The 16,253-nt window shown below is 42.7% G+C and overlaps 1 protein-coding gene across 5 annotated transcripts in view; it reads right to left on the bottom strand.

Annotated features, from left to right (window-relative positions):
* Window positions 1-3,050: 3,050 nt before the first annotated feature.
* ETV6 (ETS variant 6) overlaps window positions 3,051-16,253 on the bottom strand; it is a 138,002-nt gene continuing 124,799 nt past the window's right edge. For all 5 annotated transcript variants that reach the window (XM_026090923.1, XM_026090924.1, XM_026090926.1 and 2 more), the window contains 3 exons: window positions 10,207-10,349; window positions 6,828-6,928; window positions 3,051-3,494 (listed from right to left, as the gene is read on the bottom strand). In XM_026090923.1, the coding sequence (XP_025946708.1) occupies window positions 3,389-3,494; window positions 6,828-6,928; window positions 10,207-10,349 (350 nt within the window). In that variant the 3' untranslated portion in view covers window positions 3,051-3,388. The remainder of the gene's footprint in view (window positions 3,495-6,827; window positions 6,929-10,206; window positions 10,350-16,253) is intronic.

Genomic DNA, 16,253 nt, shown 5'->3' with positions numbered 1-16,253 from the left:
CGTTAATGCTCTGTTTGCCATGTGGATGTGAGGTAAATGGGGATCTGCCTCCTGCAGCTGCTGTAGCCTGGTTTGGGGTTTTGCTTTTTTAATTATCGCTGGTCAACTTGCTTCCAAGGCCCCAAGGGCATTTCGAATTGTGGGGGTCCCACAACATGTCACAAGCCCCCACAGTCTGAGCAGCTGCAGTGTCACCTGTGCCTCTCACTCCTGCTCTCCTCCCTGCACCACACAGACCTGGTGCAAGGAGGGAAGAGCACGAGCCAGGGCAGTTCACTGTGGGAATGGCCTGCTCCAAGCGCAAAGACTATTTTCATTTTGACTGACATGAGACTTGAGAGAGTTTCTTCTCTACAGTTACGGTGGAGAAGAAGTTAAGATGGCCTTTACATACGACTGGAAGATACTTCCCAACAGTCACCAAAAACATTTGTTTCCTTTGACTTGGATTTTGCAGATGAAAGTGATTGTATTTTTGGTGACCATTCATCTACAAAATTTTCCCATGGGGAAATGTGTGGGATTTCAGGATTCCTTGCTTTTTACTGTTTTACCTAGTGCTGAAGATGAACTTTCTTTGCTAGCATAAATGGTGAGCATATGGACTTATACTGTTGGATTGTCTCTAGTTCCTTGCATTTTGCAGCATTCACCTTGGCCATGACAAAGCCTGTGGCTCAGCAGAGCATTTTAAATATAAGGGTTCCTATCCTTGTTTTTTCACCATCTCATAACAGTAGCTGGAGCAGAAAAGAAAAAGAAAGAGAAAAAAGAAAATAATGCTGTTCACGCAGTCATCACAAGCAGAACAGTACAGGATACGAATTGTTCTCAGCACAAACCCTGTTTCTTTCTGCCACTGAGCATCCTAAGAAATAGAAGAAACCAGCAAGAACTTTTCTTTACACTGATCGCTCTGGATCTTTGCATTTCCTCTCTCATTCACATTCTCCTCTGACTTTTTCTTATGTCCCCTCTGCGCCCTGCATTGAGCAAGAGGATGCACCTCAACCCCTTCACCCAGCTGTGAGCAGCTGCTCCTGAACCAGGGCTGCAAACTGTGTGCCCTGAAGCAGGCTAACTGAGCACAGTAACTTCTTGGCCCCTTGGTTTCAAGGCCCTTTGGTTTCAAATTTGTGACCACTGACATTCCTCAGTGCCTCCCATTTTCACACCTCAGGAACTCAGTGCATGGCAGAGACAGACACGGGACAGGTCATCTGCTCTTCTCTCTGATACATGCTCCTGTGTCTTTTCTTTTGAGGCAGGAAAAGTCAAGTAGTTGGTGTGCTGGGATTTGTAGTGTATTGACTAAGGATTAAAAAAAGGCTGGGAAAAGCTCAGGGAGAGATGTATGCTCTGTCTTTTTTCATCAAATACTGGCCCTGAAAAATCTCTCCCCATTTTACAATGCCTATCTCTAACCTTGAATAAAGCCCTTCCTTCTACAATTTATGACTCAGTAAAGGCTTTTGTGAAATTGGACTATCTCTGCTTAAACATGTGGGATGCAAATCATTGCTAAATAGCATTTTTTTCTGGATAGATTAACCTTCTTGTTAAATATGTGGCAAGATCAAATATTGTGTTGGTTTAATAGCTGATAAAAGTTCTATCATGGGAATGTACCTTGTTTTTTGGTTTCATTTATAGTATGTATGTTCCCATAATAGAGGCTTTCTGTTTTTAATGATCTGGCGTGGACTTGCTTTCTTCCAGACATCATGTGATTCCTGTACAGTTTCTCTGTACATCTTCTCCCTTTGCAAATATAATTTCTGTTGCTAGATATTCCTTCAAAGAACAGGGACCACTGATGATGGATTACTGCTTACCTGGACACCATAGACTCCTGTCATCGTGGCCCAAGCAATGTAAAATGAGAAAGGCCAGAAGTTTCTCTAGTATTGGGCATTAAAGACTGCTGAACTTCGCGCCAGCAAACTAGGCATGGCTCTTTGCCTCACGCAAAGTACCCTCAGTGCTGCAAACCAAATTGGGCCTGTAACAAATGAGGCATCTTCTGATTAAAGCAAAACCAAAAACCAAGAAAGCAACATGGTTGTAGGGTTTTCTTTTTTTGTCTTTCAAATCATGTTAAAAATGGGCAAGGGGAGATGAGATCCCTTGACGGCAGAGCTGTGGGGTGGGAGAGGGCAGTGGGAGGCATAAAAACCCAAACCCCCAAACAAAGCCAAGATCAATTACAAGGTATCAGTATAGCTGTTTGGCCTCCAGTTCTATACCATCAGTTTTCAGATTGGTGAATCATCTACCTCTCCAATAGCACAAATGGATCCTGGAGAGGTTTCTGAGAAATAAAAACCACGTGATGCGTCCCTTTGCTTTCTCCCTAAGATGTAAGGAACGGTCCTTCACCCCAAAATTGCAAGCAGGTGCAGAGGAAAAAAACCCTCCCTTGTGTAATCACAGAAGTTTCAACCTTAGCTTTTTGATAGAAGGCTTTTAGCTGAAATTCTGCATTGTAGATATGTTGTGGGGTTTATATCAATATATATATAAAATATATATGTGTGTGTATATACATATATATATATGCACATACGCATACATACATACATATATATTTATTCCCCCCCACCCCATTCTATCCCTTCTTTACTAGCGGGGGGGGGGGGGGGAAATGTCAACATCAGGCTATTGCAGAGGTTTGTCACATTTATTTTTCTCCTCCCCGGAGCACTTAGGTGATTGGTTTTGGTCCATATGCCAGTAGTTAACAGCGACTTGCAGGACTCGCTGTGAGCCCAAGCTACGCTAGGAAGATGTCCCAGGCTATATGTGAAGGGTGACTCCTCTTCACTGGACAGATATGTGTGGTAAATTCTTTTGGTAGCTTCAAGACATTTCCCAGTGGCAGCACAAGTAAATGGATCCAAACAAACTGGAACCCTTGAGCAAATCCCTTCCATGTTGCTACTGTTTTATGCGGTGTTATGTCATGAGACTTGCACAGAAAATAAGAGTGCTCTATTTCCATAGGAAAGCCTTCCAAAAAAAAAAAAAGCAAAATCTGACGTCTTGTCCTATGTGAGATAAGGAAAGTCAAACTGCATGTTTATTAAGGAAAAAAAAAAACAAAAAAACAAAAACTGAAACAAACCAAAAAAGAAAGAAAGAACTCAAGGGAGACTCTGTAGAACAGTGAAGTAGTGCATAAGTCCAGGCTTTCTCCCCTCTACTTTGCTGCCAGCACCACTTCTGCCTGTTAGTTTGTTTTGTTAAGGTGCTTCAGGTCCTGCATGGTCTTCAAGCTAAGCAGCAGCCCCAAGTTCTGCTCTGTGTGTTGCTTCCCCTCCCAAACCGTGCTGGCCATCCAGGCAGATGTTTCTCCCATGGGCCCACAGAGACAGTGCACTGCTTCTCTTCAGCACTCATCTTCCTGGTATATTTGTTCATCCAGTTCCTGGGATTCAAGGTGCTCAAGACGGTCTGTTCGGCCACTCATAATCTCATCTGGGGTCTTCATGAACCTGCAAAACAGAGAGGCAAGTGGATTTCCCAGTGGTCTCAGCCTTTCCCTTCATAAAGGTGCTGAGGTCCCTGAGCTCTACAGCATCCAAATTTGTCTTTGCTGCATCCTCCCAGTGACTTAGTAGTTTCCAGCCTCTCCCCCAGCCTATTGGTGTCTTCCTTCCTCCTTACCTGAGAAGGCAATCAAAAAAATCACAAGCATTTACTGCTGCCCCTTTTTTCAATGTCCAAATTTGAAGCAAAAGACATAGTCTTTCCCAGGGATTGATATTCACTGAGTCTTTTCCCTCATTTTGTTTGCTGTTGCTGTTTAAGATGACAGTATGCCACATGTCCACTCCTTTATGGAGACTGGCGACAGAAATGTTAAGGACCTTTATCGCTAGTGCATTTCAAAGCAAAAGCACTTCCAAGGTGGAGAGACAGAAGGCTACTGGTTTTTGCAGCCTTGTGCATTGGTGAGTGAAGAGGAACAGAAACACCAAAGGAACAGGGGTGGCAAAAGCCAAGGACTAAGTCAGAACAAGTTCTGGGAAATGGAAAGCCCTCAGCTCCGAGAAGAAAAGCTTTTGGGCTAGGCCTTAACTGTGAAAAAGGACCCGTGAGCAAAGGCAGTCTCCTCTTACGTGATTCTAGCCAAGCGTAATTGTAATGCAGCAGTGTCCTTCATAAATGAATGCCACAGCTCCCAGCACTAATGTCTTGATGCAGTACATCTGCAGGGGGCTAGAAACAGAAACCACCTCTGGGGAGACATGGCAACAGTCGGAAATGGAAAGGACATCCACCAGGCTTCCAGTCTGCAGCATTGATCTTTGCCAGTACACTTTTGGGTACGTCTGCATAGAAATAGCATTGACAAGCTCTGCTTTTCCTTTCTAAATTTGATAGTGTAGGAAGTGAGAGTGGCACAGGAAGGATGAAATCCTAGCTTAAACACAAATCACTTTCCTAACTCATAAGTGCTTCTGCAAAAAGTTAGGATGAAACTTATTTATACTGGACACATTACAGAATTTCAAACAGTCTTTCGTTAATGATGTACTGGCTAACACTGAACAGTACAAAATGTGTTAATCAGAGGAGCTGGTTTTATTTCAGGTTGATGATAGGCTCGGTATTCTTGCCCCAGTGAAAACAAAACCAACTGTCAGAAGCCTTGTTACTCTCACTGACCCAGAAAAATCACTGCTGAAATTAATGGGCAAGACGCCTCCTCTCTGCCTCTGAGGTTATAAAGCTTAGGGCTTTCAGGCTGAAGTCTGAAAAATCTGGAGTCTCTCAGCAGACGCATATCACAGCCTGGAACTAACCTTTTGCCACCCCTTCTAATTTTGGAAATCATGTATACATATGTATTTAGGAAAAAAAAAATGGCTATGATGACTCACTGCTGTGTTACTCCCATTTGTATGCTGGAAGAACTCTGCTGATAAAAACAGTGTTACGCTGGTGAAAAACCAGCATGCAGAAGTGGTGAATCAGTCCCTGGATTTACAGTGAAAACTCCCCAAAGCCTACAGGCCAGACTGTGCCCTGATTTAAACCCCATACTTGTCCTGGTGATCTTGGATGAGGATGAAATCAAAACAGAGAATGATCCCACTGTCCTGCCTACCTTCTGTCTGCTTTGTTTCCCAAAATGTGTGGGAAATGGGCTGATGTGAACTCTGCGGCAGCACTTGGGGTATTCTTTCTGGTCTGTCTTTTAAATTACGTCAAAGGACCCAAAGCATGGGTATCTTTAATAGCATTTGAATAAATTCCAAAAAAAAACCCCCACATGCTAATGAATTAAAGAGTAGCTCTGACCTCTTTTGTTGCAGATGACTTTCAGCTACCGTATTAGAGATCCTTCTCTGATTCTGTTTTACTAAAAACTCTGTACAGATATTTGTAAAAGACAACTGCCTAACAAAGTTACATTTCCTATTATTTCTGTGTTTGCGAGAAATAGCCAAGAAAGGCACATTAATGGGTTGATTTTCTGCAGCTGTTCTTTTTCTCTTCAGATAAAAATAGGACTAAGAATACAACATCAATAACTTTTTAATGGGAAATTAGCAAAAAATGTCCCCCCCCCCCAGTTTCCAAAGGAAGTAAGGCTTATGTGAACATGCTTTATGCTCTCTTGTGATCTTTGAATCTGTTGGTCAATTTTGGGCAAATCTGACAAAAGAACAGTGGTTTCAAGGGTATTAATTTTCTATGGTTTTGAGAAAATAGGAGCCTGGCTGATGAAAGAGAGAGTCCAGTTTTGTTTGTGCTGCCACCAAACGAAAGGCTCCAAGATAAGCACACTCATTATTAGGCATTGCAGAATTCCCCCCAAAAGCACAGTCTTGGCACAAATCCATAGGAATCCAGACACCCTTAGTCCTGTTGCTTGTGGGGCAACTTCATTTTAACTTTCCACAGGAAAATTAAAATTACTTAATTGATTTTGCCTGTGACTCCTTCTTTCCTTCACTTTCCTTCCCCTTTTCAGTTTCTTTTTTAAAAAATCACATAAACAAGACATTCCACAGAAACCTTTTCAGCTGTAGATAGTTTGAGTGTTAATGCAGTTCTGTTATGCCATTTAAGAAAACAAACTCCAATACTGCCTTCCTACTGGTATCATTTCCAAGAACATTACTAGATCCAGACCACAGACATCAAAGCAATCTTTGATCTGAGTTCAGTGCTCTGCGGACCGGACTTCAGCACTAGGATTCACTGGTCTTGTCTGAACAGACCCGGGGCGCTCTTGCTCAATGGCTCTGCCAGGTTATATACAATAACTCTCTGCTTTGCTCTGTTTAGGGCCCTAATTTCTAAATTCTTGGTCTTATCATCCATTTTGATGCTTCATATTTTATGAACAGTTCTTGCAGGTCCCTTTTCCTTCCCTCAGTGTAGGGTCTCTTCTGAGCCGTGAGGCAGCATCACTGAAGACATGCTCATCAGCACTTCTCTTCTGCGATGCGCTTGAGGAAATGTCCGATCTCTGCATAGCTTCCAACTCTGTCTGATATGAATTGGGAGTGGGTTTTCCAGCCGTCTGGCTGAGATCATGAACCATTTAGCTAAGGTCTTCAACAACGGTGCAGCCTGCTGAAGCCAGTGAAAAGACTTCCATTGACTACACTCATCACTGAGACAGGCCTGTAGTTTTGTAAACTGGTGCAGTTGCCTTCAAAGTGGGGAAGCACTGGCCTGGACAGCTTTTGCAAATACATGCCCACTGTCAACTGTGTGTTGTGCAGTGAAGTACCACACACACAATTCCATTCTGCAGCTTCAGAACTAATTGTCTAAAGAAAGGAACAGCAAAGAAGAGAAAAAATTACCTGAACAAAAGCCTTTGTCCTGGCTCCTTCCGGATAATATTTAGTTTGTAGTAGTGGCGTAGGGCTCTGGACATTTTCTCATAAGTCATATTTGTTCTGTTCTGTTTTTTCAAAAGAAAAGGGAAAAGCATGGTGAGATAATTCATTAAACCCTTTCTAAGCCCCAAAAGGAGCTGCAGAACTATCACAGTTAGCTAAAGTATCCAAGTCAATTCAAGAAATTACATGTTCTGTTCTTCTGCAGCTTGCAGGCCCATCCTGCCCCTCCAGCCGTCATCAGGGAAATTGAATGGGTCTCTTTTCATATAGGGCAATTTAAGCAAGAATGTCTACCAAATATTCCCAGTGAGGTTTTTCTACACTTTCTTGGATCACACATAACAAAAGGCTTCATCAACCACAAGAAGAGACATTAAATGGAGGGAGATGCTCCCGCCACGTGAGATGTGACACCTCTTGTAAAAGCATGAGAACAGGAGCTAACAGACTGCACTTGTCAGCAATCCTTGCTAAGAGCGCTGTTCCTCTGGGATTCCCCTCCATTAAATAGTTAATGCTTACAAAGCACCGTGGAGAGTGACAGCCAGTTTCTCCTCTCATGCTGGTGTAAATCAAGATGTCCATTAGGTCGTACCTCTGCTTCTTTGAGCATCCCCTTCATTTCGGGAACTGCTGACCCCAAAACACTATAGCCAGAGCACTGCAGGGTGACTGAAGTATGGCCCTGCTTAGGCTGAGGGTGTCACAAGGCAGCAGTGATGGGCACTGGCAGAGCTGTATGCAGGCAGCCTCTGTAGCAGCCACCGGACTTGGGATAGTGGGATCAGTCCCTTGGGGTAGGCCTAGATGAAGAGCATTTTTCTGGTACAGAGCACACTGGTTACTACGCTGGCAAATAAACTTGTAGCACAGAGACAACTATACTGGCAAAGTTGTGTTTGCAGGATTATAAAGCAGCCGCCCTGCCAACAGGCAAAACAAGCCAAACTAGTAGAAGCATGCTTTTGCTCTGAAAACCTCCATGTTAGAAGTTTAACTAGGCACAGCTCTGTCAGTCCAGGATCAGGCAGAAGTCTGCAGTGTTAACCTGGCTTTATATTAAATGAGACTGATCTGTCTGTCTAAAATGCCCCTTAAGAATAGACCACCTCTGTTTGCTGCAAGCTCAAGAGCTCTGCTAAGAGAGGCCATAGAAAGAGCTCCTGGGGCACTTAAACACAAAGAATGACAGTATTTTCCCTGCAAAAATCTAGACTTTGCTCATTCGGAACCCCCCTGAAATAGCACGTATGCTTTTTCTGGCTCTGCTGCGTCAAAATGCCAGTGTTGTTTCCCAAGTGACTAGTGATCTGAAGTAGCTTCAGTTTTAGACACCCAGCATGAGACATGATGATAAGGCCTGATTGTCAGCATGGAGGTAGGGTAAGGGCAGGACTCTTCATTCCAAGTGTGGCAACCCAAGACAGATGTTCTTGTAAGTCATGACTCACATCAGAAAATCTTGACATTATCAAGATTATAGGCTATGTATACACATACACAGAATCACAAATCGTTGATGTTGGAAGGACCCTCTAGAAATCATCTAGTCTAATCCCTCTGCTCAGAGCAGGGTCAGCTAGAGCGGGTTGCTCAGGACATTGTCCAGTTGGGTTCTGAATATCGCCAAGGATGGTGACTCCATAACTTTTCTGGGCAAACTGTTCCAGTGTTCAATCACCCTCACAGTAAAAAAGTTTATTCTTACATATAAATCAAATTTCCTGTCTTTTGTTTGTGTCCATTTCCTCTTGTCTGTTTGCTGTATACCACTGAGAAGAGTCTAGCTCTGTCTTCTGTACTCCATCTCACCTGATTTTATGTACATTGATAATGTTCCCCCTGAGCCTTCTCTTCTCAAGGCTGAATGGTCCCAGCTCTTTCAGCCTCTCCTCATATGACAGATGCTCCAGTCCCTTAATCATCTTTGTGTCCCTTTGCTGGACTTACTCCAATATCTCCACATCTCTCTTGTACTGGGGAGCCCAGAACTGGACACAATACTCCAGATGTAGTTTCACCAGGGCTGAGTAGAGGGAAAGGATTACCTTGCCCTGCTGTCAACCCTTTTCCTTATGCAGCCTAGGATGTTGTTGGAGTTCACTGCCGTAAGGGCACATTGCTGACTCATGGTCAACTTGTTCACCAGGACCTCCAGGTCCTTTTCTGCAAAGCTGCTTTCCAGCTGGTTGGCTCGCAGCCTGTACTGGTGAAAGGGGTTACTCCTCCCCAGGGGCAGGACTGGGCATTTCTCTTTGCTGAAGTTCATGAGAGTCCCATCAGCCCATTTCTGCAGCCTGTTGATGTCCCTCTGAATGGCAGCACGACCATCCGGAGTATCAGACACCCTTCCCAGGTTTGTATCATCTGCAGACTTGCTGAGGGTGTACTCTGCCCCATCATCCAGGTCATTAATGAAGATGTTAAACAATATTGGCCCCAGTATTCATCCCTAGGTACACCACTGGTGACTGGCCTCCAGTTGGACTTCATGACACTGAACTGGATTTCATGACTTCACAACCCTTTGAGCATGGCAGTTCAGCCAGTTTTCAATCCACCTCTCTGTCCACCTACCTAGTACATACTTCATCAGTTTGTCTATGACAATATTATGGGAGACAGTGTCAAAAGCCCTACTGAAGTCAAGAAAAACAACATCCACTGCTCTCCCCTCATCCACTGAGCTAGTCATTTCATCATAGCAGGCTACCAGGTTGATCAAGCATGATTTCCCCCTTGTACACCTATGCTGACTGCTCACATACATATAGTCATATATATACAGTCAACCCCAAACTGCAAATATGACTTCTGTCAATCAGTAACTGCTTTACAGTGAATGAAGCAGAATCACCCTCTTCTAAGTAAACGCATAACCCTACAGCATCTGGTGTCTATCACAAGACAATATTCGCTCCTTTGTGAAATGTGAATGTTGGTACAGAAAGGAACACAGAAGGAAAGCTCCCTCTGAGATGTAGTGCAGCTCCTTATAGACCACATCTAACCAGAATATCCTTAGCATCAGGTTTCAGGAAGAAGTGAGACACGTTGAGAGAGAAGGACCGTTATTTCTTGTCTTCCTTGTAATTTTATAACTAAATGTGTTTATAACTAAGTGTCTTTAAACTGAACCAACAGGTTCTTTATAAAAAGGATAAGTTTTGGTGCTTGAGGTTGGATGCTTTATATTTCTAATGTGCATAGAATGAAAGATTACAGCTTTCCAGAAGTGCTTTATATGCACATGCTCTCTTATTTTCTCCCATTTATAAGTGAACCCTATGATGTTAAAAAGGTGATGTGTCGTAGGAGGAAAATCCCATTGCTCTCTTACCTTGTGGTTTCCCCACAGCCGGGCCAGCCCATTGGGATCCACTATCCGAAATATTTTGGATTCCTTATCTTCCCATCGGATGAAGTTTTCGTACCGGCTGTCAGAAAGCAGCTGATAAACATAATCCCAAAGCAACCTACAGTCTGTGAAGAAAGGAGCAAGAAAATATTGAATTTCTCCTTGGGATTAATTCTGGGAACTTTTGGGTGGACGTGTAGGGAAAGGAGAGTCAGGGTCAGGGCTGAAGCAACTGGCACAACTTGCAATACAAAAGTCTTGATTGGTATTGGCTAGTATTTGCAAAGTATAATGGACTATATAGCCTCTTCTGAGGGATCCTAGTCCTTCTGACACTTTACTCACAAGCCACATGAAATGATGTGCTGATCTTGGTGGCGTGTTTTTGTGGTACAGATGCACATAAAACTACCACAGTTGGCCCTGACACTATTGTTGGCTGTTCTGGTGGGGAAATCAAGAATTCTGCAATCTGCTCTCCTTGCTTGAGACAGTCCTGACAATTCCTTTCTAGCAGAAGTGATCTGAAGCACGGCCAGTGTTATGCCTTTCCTTTCTAACAGATGATTCCATGTGATATAAAACTGACACCTCCTACCATTTTTAAATTTGCTTTTTGTTTTATTTTTTAAGGTTCCTGAAAGAGAAAATCAAGTATTATAATTACTTGAGTGGTATTGAGAGGCTAAATGCTTTCTTCTATTTGGATAATTGAATAAAAAATTCCTCCTGGCAAATGCTGTTTAGGTCGCTAATTAAAGGTCTAACAGATACTTTGGTTTTAGTTTAGTGTTTTTCAGTTTCATGGCAGTCTCTTGAGACCAGGGAAGCCAAGAGCTGAACTGCTCCTACTTCCTGCTTGCAATCTGTGAGTGCATAGTGCAGCATAATAACAAGCAGCTACGAAATACAGAAAGTGAATTCCACAGGGGGATTTCTGCTGCTGTCAGAAACTACAGGGTTTTTAGAGCTCAACTGTCCAGAACCCAAAGATGATCATATAGCTGCTTTTTACCTTGAAAGCAAAACCAGTCTCTGAGAGGTAGCTTGCTGCAATGGTTAAAGCACAGGTCAGTAACCCAAAACATCTAGGTTCCAGGTGCTAAAAGGGATTCTTGCCTGCCTGTCCTTCTATTCCTGTCTGTCTTGGTTTTGGTATGGGTTAGACTGGGGATCATGATATGCTCAGTAGGAGAAAATAAAATGCTTTTTAAAAAGAGGGTATGAACAATACACTGAATGAGTGCACCTGAAATGGTTACAGATGGTAACATTATCGATGGTCTTTTCCATTTTAGAACTGTAAAAGAGTATCTCTGAAATTGTACTGTCTCTAAAACCAGAGCTAAGCTTGCCAGTGCCCTTACTATAGACCTTACCTAGCAGTTCTATGGAGAACATTTCAAAGAGATGCTATCTTGCAAAAAATTGCAGGTTCCTCTTCTAGCTGAAACCTACCCCAACGATCACCTCACCCATGACATCTACAAGAGGAGGCATGTGAAAGGAAAGAGGTAGTCAGACTTTTGGTTGGAAAAATCTTATTTTCATTAAAATTTTTGACAGGAAATTGTCCATTCCCATGTGAAATTCTTCTGTTTTTTAATTTAAAAAAATCAAATCAATTCCCATTTTTTCATTTGTGTATGTGACTAATGTTCAAAGATAGCCTTCTTCCTCTCACCCAGAATAGGATACCTATAGCTAGGACCAGGACAGAGCCTGAAAAATAATTCTCTCCTCAGCTTTCCCCAAGGATCAGCTCAGAGTGCTCCCCTCCCTGCACACATGCAGGGGAAGCCTTCCTCTCCCCTTCCCCTTCCCCCAAGTTGCATACATAGCCCAACCATCTACCCTGGATCTGCAGATACAAAGCAGGTGGCTGGCTGAAATTAAACTCTGCAATGCCAAACGCTGCTGCTTCTAACTCCCTGCGCAGCTCCGGGCACAAGTGACTTCCACTGGACTACACAGGAGGTCTGTAGAAGAGTGTGAAGTAGAGAGTGGATATCTCAGACTAACACTTTATCTATTTATGTCATCTTTTCTCCAGGGAATTCACAAAAACTAGTTCTTCTATAGCCTTTCCATCAATAATTTTTCACACACATCCAGTTAGTCTCTTAAACATGCACACATTAGCAATAAACTGTCTTTTCTACACTTCATCTATAAGGAACACGGGAAGGGAGATTCTGTTCTTGTATTGGTTTGTTCCTTTAAATAATGTGGGAGGTGCTCAAATAATACAGTAATAAGGGTCCACATAGGTGGATCCTTGACACACCTGTAATTCTTTCCTGAACTCTTTCAATGAAAGGCTGTATAGAAAAAAATAAATAAAATGCAAGAATCTTAATTGAAAAAAAAACATGTTAACCATCTTTTTTTTCCTTTCCTTTACCTTTTTCTTCCATTCCACTGGTTTTGACTCCCCAGGACATATCTTACAATTTGATCGGAGTTGGTAATACTGGCGCATTCTGAAAACTGCCAGGATTTTTTCCTCCTATGTAATCTGTGCTAAGTTTAACAACTTAATCTGCATAGTCTAGGGCAACAGTTCATTTTGAATTCACTGTTTTAGATCAGCTTTTCTCAAAGAAAGAGCTCCATGCTTTGCTATTGTCCAGTTCTTCATTACAAACACTGTGAAGGTGATGTGATCCTCTAGACCAGCTGTGACTCATTCACCATGGCACAAACCATCAGTGGAAGGTATGCCACCATATGGGAAACATTTTTAATCTGCTAATTGAACTCTATGCATGTACACACAAAAAGTACATTCCACCTTTGGGGAAGAACTGGAAAGCTGGGTAGCTGCTGCTGATTATTATCAGAGTTGCATTTGAAGGTAGCAGAAACAGTGTTTTGGCCAAAAGCTGTGTGCTGAATTCAGTAGGAGCTGAATTAAGTCATTTCTGTAAACTCCACTCTGGCCCCCAATATACCAGGAGCTGTGAAAGCTCTCCCCACAGCCAAGCTCCTGGGATTATTTCAGTCAGTTGTATGGAAATGACTCTGTGGCTTGTGGTGAGGTTGACAAGCTCCATGCAAAGCTAAAAACCTGTGGTGGGCTTCGTCTGACCCCACCTCATCTGTAAGAGATGTCTGTCTTGATGGGAATGGTGGAAATGGGATGGGAAGTGTAAAACATTCGCTTAACAGATATTAGTCAGGGGAAAACAGAAAGTATTTGGTGAAGGCAGGAATTTATTAGAAACCTGAGGGAAGAGAGGAAGGATGTGTGGGTTTGTTGTTGAACCAGTGCTTTCAGACTGTTCTGGAAGTTCTCTGAAGAGCATATGGCCCCATCAGGAGAGCACTCTAGGAAGTCCACCCACTGTCGGTCATTTGGTTTTGATTCTGCCACTACTGCTAGTCCTGGAATGGGTAGACTTCCTTGGGGTCGCCTGGAGGGCTGGTGTTCCTACAGCAGGCCTCGCACTGTCTGGACTTTTGCAAGCCAGAGGCAAATGAATGTCAGATTCTGTTATATTCCTGAACACATAACCCAGGGTAGATATCCTCTGATTATAGTAACTTATCGCTAATTTTTACAGTTCTGTTGAGATATGTCTTGCTCTAAACTTTACTTTCATCTCATTATTTGCAATGTATAGTACTATTTATAATCAGTAGTATATTGCTGTAACTCTGCTCCAGAAAAATTTCCAGGTGCATAAATCCAACTCTTGCTGAAGGGAATGGCAGACTCCTAATGTCCTCTATACAGCGGCCCCTAGAAGAGTTTTAAGAAGCTGACCTCTCCTTGAAAGCTGACTGGAATTGCACATGCTATGTGTATCGTGCTATGCCAGGGCTGCACATTCACCTAAGTGTGGCTAACAAGCAAATTCTAGTCTATCATAATGACTTTGGCTATTTTTCTTTGGCTTTCATAACTACCCACATACACCCTGTGCCTCCCCTCTGCAAAAGAAAAAAAAAAAACCAACCACACACACAGAAAAACAGCCCAAAATGTCTGCATGGAAAATTATTGGACTAACAACAGAGCTTCAGACTCTGAGAAGAGGTAGCATTCAAGTGCAGATTTGCTTTTGGTTGCTGACTTGATTTTTAGAATAGATTCAGGCTAAGCTTGAATATAAATATTCCTTAAATGAGAACTTAGATCTGCATCTTCACATCTTCACAAGAGAGTCCCAAGTGATCAAGGGCCCCATCCCAGATTCTAAACTGACTGAGCTGCTCAGACTTGCAAAGGTATTTAGTAGGCTGGTGGAATTTGCAAAAAATACCCAGGTATCTTAGGCCTCTAAATCTCTGTTTGCTTCAAAAAGAATTTAGTGATCTTGAAAATTCTGCTTGGCTCTTAAGACAACTTAAACTCTAGTCTTCAAAAGCTACACTTGTCAATCAGCAGGATTTAGATATATGACTGAGTTGCAATAATTTAATGAGTTGGCATGCATCAACTCAATTGTGGTAACTGTGTCTTCAGCCACTGCACACAGGAATTAAAAAGCATTAGCTTTAAACATCAGTAGAAGAGATTTAGGCTCACTGCATTTCCTCTCACCTCAGCTGAGAGCTAAGAGTGTGCACACTGTTAGCTACCATGGACCAGCTGAAGTATGGTAGCTTACTGAGCTATAGAAATTCAGTCAAATGCATGAGCTCTTAGTCTGCAGAGTACCTAAATCAATTTACCTTGATTCAAGTTTCAAATGGGAGAGCTTTAGGAATCTGAGCATAGGCACTCAGCTTTTTTGCTTTTAACCATGTATGATTTATACCCTGGGTATCTTTCTCCACATATTGCAGGGTAAAAAGGAATGAGGTTCTGGAGGACTCTTCCTGAGTAACAGAGGAGCAGTTACTAAATAATCTGCCATTATTAGGCCAGTAGAGACTGTCTTTATTAGGACAATAGACACTACAGGTCAAAGACTATTTAATGACTCTTACCCAGTGTAATGAATTTGGGATATACTAGAGCCCATATGAATGCAGCCAATGAGATTGCTGAAAAGCCACAAAGAGGCAATGCTAGAAAATGCTACTGAAGGGAACTTCTCCACTGGGAAAAGAGACACCTCCACAGAAGGCTGGAGAAGATAATACAGAAAGCTGCAACCTTGAAGAAGGTCAAAATGCTAAATGTACTTTTGGGAAGGATGGAGAAATTGAGAGAGGGACTTGTATGTGCATGGTTGTTTTCTAAATGTAGATTGCTTGTTTGAGGAAAGTCCGGATGGTGTTAATGACTCCATGAAGCCTAAATCACTTACTTTGGCTGTCAGAAGGCCTCCAAAGGAGCAGTCACATGAGGGGAGTCTCCATAGGGTGTGCATCAGCTAGTGAGCAAGAAAGCACCTGGATGTTCCTGAGGCCCAACAAGTTTAAAAATGTGAGCGATCCAATAAGGAAGCTGAGCCAGGGCTGGTGCCTAAATTGCTTGGGCATGCTGCAATTTCCTGCCTCTTGGCTAAAATAGGCCTACTTAGAAAGTAACTATGTCTCTGTAGTACAAGGAAACATCATTTCCCCCCCGCCATACACATACATATAAACTTTTTTTTTTTTTAAGTGAACTCAAATGGCTGAACTTTGTGCAGTCCAATGCTTAATGGAGCATTTTGTGGGAAAGGTGTGACTGAGATGCTTTAAGGCGATGCAGTATCAAACAACCTAGCCAAAGCAGGAAGATGGTGAGCTCCAGCAATGTGGCAAGGGTCCTGAAAGCAGAAGGCAGGTGGGATACGGAAATGTCCCACCATTTCCTCAGCTGTACTCCTGGGTAAGACTGAACTATGTAATTAGCAGGGGAAACAGGGCAAACTATATCTTCAAACAGAGGGGCATGGCTACAACTTTCTTTCTGTGGTTAATGCTCTTAGAGGGATTTTTGTATTAACACAGAAGATAATGATAAATTGTAGAGAACTTAGCTGGCTCTGAAATGTCCCCTGTAAAACTGCCCTACATGTGCAAGAGGCAGCAGTCTCAGACTGCTGCTAATAACAGCCACGTATTGTACAGTCCCAAACTTGGCAGAG

The sequence above is a fragment of the Apteryx rowi genome, unplaced genomic scaffold (genome assembly GCF_003343035.1).
Source record: "Apteryx rowi isolate R43461 unplaced genomic scaffold, aptRow1 scaffold_882, whole genome shotgun sequence".
Lineage (NCBI taxonomy): Eukaryota > Metazoa > Chordata > Aves > Apterygiformes > Apterygidae > Apteryx > Apteryx rowi.
Note: the sequence above shows the minus strand (reverse complement) of the source record. Positions and strands in the feature narration are given on the sequence as shown.